The following is a 12,857-nucleotide window of genomic DNA, read 5'->3' on the forward strand; positions in this document are numbered from 1 at the left end:
TTACAAGTGGTTTAGATAAAGGACAATGAAAGTTCATTGTTTTGAAATTTTAACCTAATTGGACGAGTAGGGGCATGTAGCTGGGGAAGACTCTGTGGTTGACTTGGCCGTTCGGAAGGGGCTTAAGATGGATAATGAGGTGGATAATGCTAAGGAGATGGAACCGCCACCTAAGATAGGTAATAAGAAGGGGGTAAGAGAAGGAGAAAGCTGAATGAAGTTGATAAACTCATTAATGCTGTTGAAGGGGATTAGGAGCTCAGTGTTAGGGAGGAAGTAGGAAGGGAGGACTGTAGGTAGTCAAGGGTTGGGGAACATTGTCAGTTGTGACCATGAAAATTATTAGCTGGAATGTGAGGGGTCTAGGGAGTGCCACAAAGAGAAGAGCAATTAAGGAAGTGTTGAGGAAAGAAAAGCCTGATATAATGCTGGTCTAGGAGTCTAAAATTCAGGAGGTTGAAAGCAAGTGGATTAAAGGTTTTTGGGGAGAAAGGAATATAAGTTGGACTTTGCCCTGTCTCGGGGAGCCTCGTGGGGCATAATTATAGTCCGGAGGGAGGAAAGAATGCAATGTATTAAGGAATTGGTGGGCAAATTCTCAGTTTTTGTAAAACTGAAGAATGTACATGATGGGTTTGAATGGGTTCTGACAAATGTGGATGGGCCAAGCTCAGATATTAGAGGATTGTGGGAGGGACCTTGGTGTTTAGGGGGAGATTTTTGTCATAATCAAATATTTGTTAGAAAAAAATGGAGGTAGGGGAAGGGTCACTAGAAGTATGAGAAAATTCAATGAGTTCATAGGTCCTGTCCTTGACATTACCAAGCTTCAACCTAGAAAAGATTTTTGTCACATGCACAACATTAGGCTGTCTTGAGCTACATGTTTTCTTATTAATCACCCCAATAATGACTCCTCTTTAGTCTTGCTCCTTTGGTCCAAGTTAACAGCCAATGCTACTGCCATCCTTCCCCAACTTCCTCCTCCCCCTCTTCCGACCTCTCTACCACAGTAGTGAAAACCTCCTCAGAGATCAATAAAGCTGGTTTTCTGGAATCGTACCTCATTTCTTGAGATGCTGTAGCAACAACCTCAAGCTCAGAGGAGACACAAATCACCTAGAGATTTAATAGGCACACCTAAGCGCACAGGCGAGGCGCATTTTGGGGTATGCGCCTCGCCTAGGTCCTAGGTGCACCCCTTTCAAAAGGCGTGCACCTGGTGCGCCTAGGCGTGCGTCTGATGCGCCTCAGCCTAGGAATGCACCTTTTTAAAATTTTGCACTTTTTGCTTTTTTTTTTTTTGAGTCTAATGGCTGGGCCGGGGGCTCTTCCCCCAGACCCCCGACCACGCCCCTCGAGGCAAGCCCGAACAAGTCTATCTTTGGGTCTTAAATTCTTATTTCTCACATAAAAAATAATGATTTTACAACTTTCATTGCCTTATAAGAAGATATTTTATTGAAATGAATGAATGAACAACATCAGCAAATAGGGGGTACAAAAGGCCCTAACATAGACTTGTTCGAGCTTGCCTCAAGGGGCGTGATACAAAAAAGACTCATAGAATCAAGAATGCAATATGTTTTACATCACATTAGCTACTTGAAGCAATGCAATTAAGGAAAAAAAGAGATGGTGGGCTTTACATGCTTGAAAATGCTTTATATGCTTGCTTTTATTTTTAAAATTTCATTTGAATACAATTTACATGTTATGTTTATGTATTTTAATTTTAGATAATAGGTTTTCTAAATCATATATTTTGAAATTTAAGTTTATATTTTTTATTAACATTATGTTTAATATTCTTTGATTTTTTTTTCATTTTTTTTAAAAATTATGGCATTTATTTTGAAATTTCTGACTTTTTTTTTATTTTTAGATTTTTTTTTTGTAATTTTGCACCTTTCTTAAAAAGGCGCGCGCCTCGCCTTGTGCCTCAGGCTCAAATTGGCCCTTGTGCTTTTTTTTGCGCCTTGCGCTTTTAAAACACTGAAATCGCTGCAGAATCTCTAACAATCTGAGAGCAGAATCGAATATTGCCATCCATAGTAGAAGACTGGTGTTCAACAGGATTCATCTCTAATGCTGTCACAATCCTCTGCTGACCACTTTTATCATGCTCAGCAATCACCCAACCCCACTTTTCTCCCATTTTTTTTCAAACCTTGGTCGAGACACCCCTTCCTAACATCCCACACCTGTTAAAGCCTAAAGGCTTTCTCTTGTCCACCCTTCCTAAACTGATTGACCTTACTGCTATCAAAATTCTCCATTTTGACGAGAGCAAGTCTTTGAGTGAACAAATTGGTCGGAATAAGATGATTATGATGTGGTTTTCTGTCCTTAGTATGGCCCATGTGACATTGTAACAAGTTACATGATCCCACTTTCAAGGGCCCACAAGCGTTCATGCTTGGGCCCACACCCTAGCTCAAAGCAATGCCCACAGGATCAGAATTGGTTGGGTCTAAAAGTCTCCCAACCTTCATATTTAAATGGGATGGCCTCCAATCGATAGGACTTGGTCAGCTATGCTCCACTTTTAGTAGCTTCAAAGCACGATTCACTGCTCGCCTTTTTATGATTAACTTCAGAAATATTTGAAATATTTTGTTTTTCAAGGCTCAGCTCGAGCTGGGCCCCTACCTTCAACTGTTCCGCTTCCACTTTTCTCCCATTCCTTTGTTGCTACATGTGGTCCTAGCTGCCAGGTCAGCATCATCTTCAACCTCCAATTCTTCTCTCCAAAGTGACGGTAAGCCAATCAATTTTATCTCAATTGCTCCAACTTCTACGTTCATCTTGGTGCAAGAGAACAACCAATTTCTAAAGAAACCACCCCAAGTTCAGTTGCACTGTTCTAAAGTTTACCATCTTAGAAGGTAAAAGTCGAAGCCAGTTTGTTTTGAAGAGAAGATTGATTTTAAAGGCTGGGAAGAAGGCTTCCTCAAGCACACAGTTTTCAGATTCTCCTTCAAACTTTGGGCTCTCAGAAGAGGAGTTCTCAAAGGGTTCTCCTTGATTGACGATGGGGATTCTGCAATTAGCTAGTTCACCTTCTTTAAGTGATAGCAAGTCTTGCAAGCTGCAACTGCTGTGCCATCAAACTCCATCTCCATCCTTTATGTCCTTCTAGATGACAGATAAGTTCTTTCTTGTTCCTTCCATAAAATCCTGAAGCCTCCAAGAACAACCCTTTCTGGTTGTATTTTAGAATCACTTGATACCTTCTTGGAACTTCCAGTGTGCTTTTCCACCAGTCTTTCTTAATGGTGAACAAAGCCCCATTGATGAATCCTTTCGGCCATTGTACTGCTTCTCCTATTTGGTAAATGGTGGTTCTTCCTTCTTCCCTGAACTTCAAAACCAACTGGCTTCGACTTTTACCTTCTAAGACAAATTTCTTCATCATGTGCATAGAAAAGTATATACAATACCTATTAAAAAACGTGATCAGTTACAAGCTTAGGGGGCTAGAGGAGGTATGCACTGACCGAAAAAGACCTCGGTAGAAGTAATAAGAAGTGACTGAAGTGCCCATGCTTTAATAATAGATACGACACTGAATGGAATAGAATGGTAAAACAGAATTCGTGTAGCTGACCCTAGATGATGATGATGGTTTTGTCCCTACAACTTCTACAAATTAATTGCACTTCCATATGGACCAAAGTTAGCAGTGAAACCAAGGTTTTTCTATTGACATTGTTCAGCTTCTGAAAAGCTTGTAAAACCAATTGCTCTTTGTACTGTAATAAGAAAAATCTTTTTTCTGATGAACCCATTGTTATCAGTTGCTATTCTTTGAGTTCCCAATATGTTGGTATGGTTAGTCTAATTAACTTATTTAAAACATTCAAAGTTTGATTTTTTTTTCTGGAAATTATTTGAAACCTTAGGGAAATGCATCTTTTTCTCTTTGGATTGGAGCAATTTAGAGTTCTTACCTGGATTTGCAGTTTTTGTTTTTGGTTATATTGTGTTGTATATAGAGTTGAAGATTAAGTTCAAAGTTGTAAGTAGTATTTGTCGTTGAAGTGGAAAAGTAATGTGTAATTATAGTCTTATAGATGCTAAAGCTTTATTATAACTATTTAACTTCAAATTTGAGCAATCCTCAGATTAAAATGCCTCTCTCTTACTCTTGTATTCTTTTTTGCTTCTCGTTTTTTATTTTCTCCATTAGAAATGTGGCAAGAATAATAAACTAGAAGTGTAAGATGAATACTCATTTGCAAACAGAAATCATGTAGTTCTTCTAAAAAATTGTCATGTAGAATTTGTTACTTCATTATTGACATTGGTAGACAACTTGGGGAACATATATTAATATAATTGCCTTAGAGAGTTCTTTCTGGTGACAATCTTCTGAATTTTACTTGCAGCAAGTACATCAGTGATATTATCATGCTTGTTTCTTCTTCATTGTCTCTCCGAGAGCGCAATTCTGATAGTGCTCGTTTTGAAATTTTAAATGCAAAATACAGGTAATTTTTATTCATCTATTGCTATTTTTTTTCTTGTTTAAAGCTTTTATTCGTGCTATATTTCTGACCCTAGTTCTGTAGTCTAAATTTTATATTTGTTTCTTGTCTAGAGCTTTTTCAAGGTTACATTTTTGTTTGTTTTTGATTTTGTTATATATTCTGTTTTCTATGAGGTTTTCTCTCATTGTAATTGAACAAAATGTGTTAAAATGCGCATGTATGACACAAAGTATTCATCTATTGAGGCATGCAGCATGAAGCGCTGCAAGATGCATAGGCCTTCCATGCATATTTTTTAATTTATAAATTATTGAAATAAAAAATAAATTGAAAATTGGGAAATTAAAAAAAAATGGAAAAGATAGAAAAATTAGAAAAGAAATTATATGCTCTTTCTGAGCACAGTCAAATATAAAAGTGATAATTGTGGCCTTGTAGATTTTGACTCAAAGAGCTGAAGTGGAGAGACTAATCTCTGACATTAAGGGTGAGTTAAAGTTTAGTGGGAGGGAAGAGAGAAGGAACTATAAGTAAAAAAGTTGGGTTTAAGAAGGGTCCCTGATTGAAGAGTTTCAATGAAAATTATAAGTTGGAATGTGAGAGGGTTGAAGAGTGCAAGAAAGGGGAGAACGGTTAAGGATTTATTAAAGAGGGAAAAAACCTGATATTGTTATGTTGCAAGGGACAAAATTGCCTGAAGTGGATGGAAGATGGGTCAGAAGCTTTTATAGATCAAGGGGCTTGTCTCCATCATGGGGAGCATTAGGGGGAATTGCCATAGTATGGAAGGATGAGGTAGTGGAATCAGTGGAGCAACTGATAGGTAGATTCTTTGTTTCTATCAAATTTAAGAATGTGAAGTATGTATTCATTTGGGTGTTAACTAATGTGTATGGCCCTAACAATTATAAAGAAAGGAATGAATTTTTGGAAGAGTTGTTTGCGGTTCAAGGTTTATGGGATGGTCCTTGGCATTTGGGAAACTAGTAATCCTTTGCAATCAATTACAACATGCATGGTGAAGTTCAATGGCTTTGTAGAAGATTGTAAACTAACGGAACCCACTCATTCAAGCTAGGTTCACATGGTCTAATTTCCAAGGAAACCCCTTGTGTTCAAATTTGGATAAATTCTCTTCAACCTAGCCTAGGAATGTCGTTAGGGAACCTTGATTTCTAGAGCTTTGCCTAGGGTCACTTTTGACCATTGCCTCATTAAGATAGGTGTGGAATCGTTTGTCAATGGGCCTAGGCTTTTTAGATTTAATAACATGTGGCTAATACACTAGATTTTGGGGATAAAGTGAAGGAATGGTGGAATGAAGAATTAAGGGGGGTAAAGTGGAAGGGGGATAAGGTTTCATAAGAAATTGTAGAGGCTAAGACCGAAATTGAAGGAGTTAAATAGGGACCAATTTGGTAGTATTGTGGAAAAAAATGAATTTAATCTCTTGGATTGAGGAAATGGATGAGAGTCAATCCCAAAGGGTCATAAATGTACATGATATTGGAAATGAGAAGGCAATTGAAAAAGGATTTGGAGGTTGTTCCACTCAGAGAGGAGATTTGGTGGAGACAAAAGTCAAAGCACTAGTGGATTAAGGAAGTTGATGGGAATACTGGATTCTTCCATGATCTAACAAATGGAAGAAGACGATAAAATCTTGTGGCCAAGTTAGAGGCAAATGGGGAGATGATTACAAATCGTGATGAAATAGCCAGAACCTTTGTGAATGACTCCATCTATAGAAGGCCATTGAATGAAAGGTTGCCTTTGGAAGTGTTGGATTGGGAAAGTTTGGGAGATGAAAAAATTATGTAGTTGGAAAGAAGTTTTGAAGAAGATGAAATAAAAAAGGTAGTATTTCTGATGGATAGATCTAAGGCACCATGCCCAAATGGATTTACAATGGCTTTTTATCAAGATTGTTAGGAAGTTCTGAAATATGATTTGTATGATGTCTTTAAGGAATTTGTAGATAATCACATAGTGAGCCTGGGAGTCAATGCTACCTTTTTGCTCTTTGTCCCTAAGAATCCTGATGCTGTTCAGCCTAAGGATTTTAGACCAATTAATTTGGTGATGAGTATCTATAAATTCTTAGTGATGGTTTTACCCTTGAGGCTTAAAGAATTTCTCCCTCCTTAATCAGCCAACCGCAAGGGGCTTTTGTACAAGGGAGACAAATAATCGACCAGATTTTGGTCCAATGAAAGTGTGGAAGATATGAGGAGATCTAGTAGAAAAGACTTTGTGTGCAAGCTGGATGTTGAAAAGGCTTATGATATGGTAGACTAGTCGTTGCTTTTCCAAGTTTTAAGAAACTGTGACTTTGGATAAAGATGGTGTAATTGGATGTTAGGTTGTGTTAGCTCCTATCATTACTTATTTATGTTGAGCGGAGTGATGAAGGACTTCTTTCCAGCTAGTAGGGGTTTTAGGCAGGGGGACCCTCTCTCACCTTTCCTATTCACTTTAGTAGTTGATGTGCTTTGTAGATTAATGTCGAGGGTTGATAGGGAAAGTGTAGTTAGAGGGTGGAGAATTGGTAGAAGTGAAATTCCAGTTACCCATCTCCAATTTGCAGATGATATCTTAATTCTTTGTGCGGGGGATGATCTTGAGAGTGCGAGAAGTTTGAAGGCGTTGATTAGAAGCTTTGAAAATATTACTAATTTGAGAATCAACTTTGAAAAGAGTTGTATAGCAGGAGTCAATTTGGAATTAATAGAAGTGAAGGCTATTGCAGAGTGCTTAGAGTGTTATATCTCTACTTGGCCTTTGACCTATTTGGGGCTTCCTTTAGGCCAATCCATGGGAGAGTAGGTTTTGGTGCCTAATTGTAGAATATTTTGAGAAGAGATTGGCCTCGTGAAAAATAAAAAATACATTTCATTGGGGGATAGAATCACCTTATAGGGGCTACAATTGTGAACCTTCCAACCTACTTCCTCTTTGTCTTTATGATTCCAGTTGGGGAAACTAATAAGTTGGAAATTTAATGGGATACTTTCTTTGGGAACTTGGGGAAAATGGATAAACTCACTTAAGTGGGAGGTGGTGTGTAGGAGTAAAGAGGAAGGGGAGCCTAGGTTTGGGGAATATAATTCAGAAAAATACAGCTTTATTGGGGACGCGGCTGTGGTGGTGCCCCCTAGAGAGAAAGATTGTGGCATGAGGTGATAGAAAGCATTCATGGCTACTAAAAGGATGGATAGGATGCTGGTGTATCACGACAGGCAAATCTGGCAACTCCTTGGAAGGTAGTGCATGGTATTCTTCTTCCTCAGTTCTTCACTTATACCAGGTATGGTATGTGTGATGGCAACTCCATCCTTTTTTGGGAGGATACTTTGGTTGGAGATGTCCCCTTGAAGGTACTTCTCCCCTCTCTATTCTCTTTTCTTGGTACAAAAGGTTGTTCCAAATTTCTCTCCCCATTGGAAACTCCTTGGGCACCAACTTAGGATTTTGGGTTCCATAGAAGTTCAAGGGATGAGGAAATTTGGTGTTTAGCCAACTTGTTGAGCCTTCTTGAGAAAGTTTGTTTAAGCCTCTTTGAACCAGGCGATAGAATTTGGAAGGGTTCTTCTCTTGTGCTTCTTTCTTCAAATCCCTTTGCCAGTCTCACTCTCAGCAGGTTTTCCCCTTTAAGGAAGTATGGTGTAGGCCTATTCCCCCTAAGGTTATAGCTTTCCGTTGAGAAGTGTACTATGGGAAAGTAAATACCTTGGATAATCTACAAAAGAGAAGTCCTTCCCTTTGTATTTCTTCTAATTCGTGCATCATTTGCAGATCCCAAGGTGAGGACTGTTACCATTTACTAATTTCCTGTTCTTTGATTGTAGAGTTTTGGGATTGGCTTCTCTCTTTGGTTGGGTGCAATTGGATGTTGTTTGCAGAAATAATCATGCTTTTTGATCCTTCTACCTTTGCTTGGCAACAGAAAAGAGGTAAAATTATGTGTTAGTGTGCAAGAGCTGCATTGATTTGGACAATTTGGGAAGAAAGGAATGCCAGAATTTTCAAAGAGAAGGAAAGAAACCATAAATTAAGGATTGTGTCTTGAATAGGGTTATTCGTTGTCTGAAATCTCTCTAGATTTGTTCCACTAATTCTCGTTTAACGATATTTGGAGGAATTGGTCAGCAGTGGCAGGTTGTTCCTCTTCCAAGGTTAGTGTAAGAATGAGCTGGGCACCTCCTCCTGAAGGCTTCTTTGAAACTGAATTTTGATGGTAGTAGTCCGGGTAACCTAGGCTCTTTGGGGTTGGCAGGGGTCTTGTGAAATGAGGCTGGAAATGTGGTAATTTCTTCTATGGTCCTTTAGGAGTGGGAGACTCTACTAGTGCGGAATTGTTAGCTTGCCCTAGAAGGTGTAGAGTTTGCAACTCAACTAGGGGTGGAGCAATTAATAGTGGAAGGGGACTCCAAGTTAATTATAAGCTGGCTGCAAAACCCAGAGTTAGTAGTTTGATGTTTCAGGAATGAAGTTAACAAGTTTAAGATGCTAACAGGGAATATGCGTGTAAGAATACAATGGGTGGGGAGTCAGCAAATGCCATGGCAGATTGTCTAGCCAAACAAGGGGCAGCTGGGGAACTTTTGTATTGGGCATGACTGTTTTTTTTTTTTTTTTTGTATTCATCTTTAGTGGGAGAGGTCGCAGCTCACATCTCTCCAAGGGTTGCTTGTATAAGCTAATCTTTTCGATCTAATAAAAGAACTTATTTATCAAAAAAAGGTTTAATATTTTAGAATATTATTAGAAACTTTCCAATATTTCATTAAAATCATCATAGTTTTTAAAAATATTTACTTAAAGACAAATAGGGATTCTTGGGTGAGTGGCTAACTATTTTACTTAAAGACAAAAGAGGATTATCAATCTAATCAGAACGTATAGTAACAAAAACCACAAAAGTAAAAAATGGCAAGTAAATGACATGCACAATGAAGATCTGGCTAAAAGACTAAGAGGTTTATTAACTACTCCATGCTTTATACTTATTCTATTGATTCCTTAAATGCAAGGTTCAAAAAATCGACACGTATCAGGAGCACCCCGATATGCCCCTACAGAGGGTGTATTGGGGTTCTGACCGATTCAGGGTGGTGGAGGAGCCTTAAACCGCCCCCCCTGAACCGGTTTTGAAAAAAATAAAAAAAAGTAAAAAAAAAAGAAACACTATCGATACCGCCCAATACACCCATACCACCGGCATATCGAGCGTATCGATATTTAGAACCTTGCTTAAACGTGTGATTATACTTATTCTAATGATTCCTTGTATGAGCTTGAGGGGGAGTGTAGAAAAGAGAGCTATTTTAAATTGGGCTGGATTGCGCTGTTGTTTATTACTTTTTCCTATTTTAGTTTTATAGTAATTGGGCCATTGGGCCTATTCTGATTTTAGTCTCTTATTTGTTTTTATTTATCAGCCACCTATCTAGGGTCAGAGATGTAATTACCCTCATTGTTCAATTATTATAAGTAACATGGGGTCTTACTCGTGAAACTATCAAATCATCATTCAGTTCTGGTTTTAAGAATGAGTACAGATCAGCAGTTTTTCTCTTTTCATGTTTGCAAAGCATACATTTTCATGAGATTGTAACTTTATTATGAAGTTGGAACAAATTGCTTTTATGGGGTGACTGGGGTGTGTCATATCATAAGTCTTATATAGGTGAAGAAAGAGGGATGGGGGATTTAGAATTAAAAGGTTGCATTTGATTCTCCACTCTATTGGATGTAAACACCTTTGTACATTAAAAGGCATAAATACCCTCTTCATTCATTCTATTGTCAAAATATGCAGTCTACTCTTTGCCAAACAGTATCCAAGACATGCTTGGGGCTACATTATCTTTTGTCAAATCTAATATTTAGTGTTTTATTTTACAGTGCTATTGTGTTGAACAATGAGAATTCAAGTGTTCATATTGATGCTGTCGTTGATCCATTAAGTCCACTAGGCCAGAAACTTTCTCCTCTTCTCCACATACTTTGGAAGTGCATTAAGCCAAGCATGAGGATTGTTCTCAATCCCTTGGTGAGTTTCTTCTGATATAAATTTATTTTAATATTTTATTATGCACAATATCTTGTGAATTCTTCTTAACCTATTTTTGATTTTTTTTTTATGATTTGATTTTAATATTTATTATGAGTATAGCAGAAATGTGTATTCTGAGATGGATGAGTGTAAGAACTAGAAAGGATAGGGTCAGAATTGAGAAATGTAGTCATTGGTAGGAACCTAGGAGTGGCTCCAATAGGTTAAAATGAGAGAAAGTAGTCACATGAATAGAAGACCAAAAAGGACATGGATCAAAGTAGTGGGGAATGACTTAAGCAGTAATAGTCTAACAATGGATATGGCATTAAACATAATGGAATGGTGAAATTGGATTCATGTAGCTGACCACATATAATTAGGATAGAGCTTGAAGAATGACTTAAGCAGTATTGATTATGTGTTTGGATTTTGTGGTTCTGTCTGAAAGGCAAGTTTGATCCCAAGTCTACAACATATCTGGATGTGGGTATGGGTAGCTGTCAACTAATGTTATGTATCTTTATTCTTCTTAATATAAAATATTTTTATTAAAAATAAAGAAAAAATGAGATCCCCCCTTCCTCTTCATCCTCCTCCCTACTCCCCTCCTCTTAAGGAGGCTTACGGCTCCTTGTGTTGAGGAAGCTTACGCCTCTTGCGTTGAGGAGGCTTACGCCTCATGTGTTCTGAACTACACCTCACGCCTCTAGGTAGTGGAACACCTCGCATCACGCCTCCGCATTTTAAAACACTGGTCATATCCTATTTCAATTCAAAGAAGACTCAATAACTCTTATCCTACTTATGCAATGACTGAAATTTGAAATAAAACAAATTATAACTAGACAATCAAAACTATTATTGGTCCCCACAGAAAATTCATAATGACAAAAATACCCCAACTGTCCAAAAATACAGAAATACATATAGTATCATAAATCTCCAATTTTGACTCTTCAGCTCCTGCATCATTGTGCCTTAACTTTATAGATTGAAAATACTTGGAACAACCAACACTGTGAGAAGGGCTAGCTTGTGGTTGCAATTGAGAGAAAGATTATTGCCAAGCTTTACTTCACCCGTACAAAATATTAGAGTATGCGATGAAATATTTAAGTTTCTGCCACCCTTTAAGGTAGCTTCTGTGTAAAGTCTGACGAAATACTTGTCATATGGGACACACCCATGTCAAAAATCCTAGTAATATTGGAGCAGAGGTTTGACAAGCACTTGGGTTTCTTGAGTTTGCAAAGGCTGTAGAGGGCAACTATAGATCTGGTAAAGAAGATGGTGGAATACTTGAAGACTCGTTGTAGGTTGTAAGATCCTCCACATTGAAAATAGAACCATTCTCAGGCAATCTCTCAGGTCGTATGCACCTCTAGGAAATCTCTCTGGTCGTATGCACACCATTACCTTTTCTCCTTGAAAGTCAACAGAACTATGTAAGAATCTTCTTTCTTCAAACATAATCATGAATCTCACAAATGTGGCAAGCAAACCCTTCTGCTTCAATACTACTACTAGCTTTTGGAGGCAAACACACAAGATCAATGGGTCCTCAAGGATGCATACCTGTTGCTACCTAAAAAGGACTATTTACCAGCAGACCTGTTGGCAGAACCATCATAAGCAAATTCAGCTATTGGTAAAATCAGATCCCATCTAGAAACATGATCTCTAACAAGGCATCACAATAGGTCTCTCAAACTCTGATTAACCTCCTCTGTCTGTCCATCAGTTTGCATCCGGAAGGGAGCAGGATATTTCAGCTCTATATTCAGCATCTTCCATAAAGTTTTCTTTAAATAGCTTATGAACATTATGTCTTTATCAGAAACGATAGTTATTGGAAGTCCATGAAGACACACAGCCTCTTTCACAAATATAGCCACAACGTTTGCAGCATCTGATGTCTTGTTATGAGTCAAATGTGCCATCTTGGAGAACTGGTACTGGTGCATGTGGAAGTGGAACTGGTAGTGGTGTGTATAATTTTATATTGTGCTTTCTTCCTTTGGCAACTTGACAAATATGTCACTGTTGTATGACTTAGATGACATCACTTTTCAAGCTAGGCCAATAATTCCTGTCCGCTGTCATTACTGTAGTCTTTTTACATCCAAAATGTCATACTGCTCCACCAGCATGTAATTCCTAAATCACCTGATTGTGAAGAGTAGTGTCAAGAAGACAAGGGAATCTTGTAAAAGATACCCATCATAGAAAAGATAGGATAGGAATTCTGCCATCCAGCTAAGAGTTCAGCATGGATAATGCCAAATCCTTTCAAGGAAAGTAAA

General features: G+C 38.1%; 1 protein-coding gene across 2 annotated transcripts in view; it reads left to right on the forward strand.

Moving 5' to 3' along the window:
- EBS1 (EMS-MUTAGENIZED BRI1 SUPPRESSOR 1) overlaps positions 1 to 12,857 on the forward strand; it is a 106,662-nt gene that overhangs the window by 70,339 nt on the left and 23,466 nt on the right. For both annotated transcript variants that reach the window (XM_088964733.1, XM_088964734.1), the window contains exons 23-24: positions 4,392 to 4,493; positions 10,401 to 10,548. In XM_088964733.1, coding sequence (XP_088820859.1) covers positions 4,392 to 4,493; positions 10,401 to 10,548 — 250 coding nt within the window. The remainder of the gene's footprint in view (positions 1 to 4,391; positions 4,494 to 10,400; positions 10,549 to 12,857) is intronic.

Source organism: Nelumbo lutea, chromosome 1, assembly GCF_056320005.1.
Source record: "Nelumbo lutea isolate HS-2025 chromosome 1, American lotus-T2T, whole genome shotgun sequence".
Classification (NCBI taxonomy): domain Eukaryota; kingdom Viridiplantae; phylum Streptophyta; class Magnoliopsida; order Proteales; family Nelumbonaceae; genus Nelumbo; species Nelumbo lutea.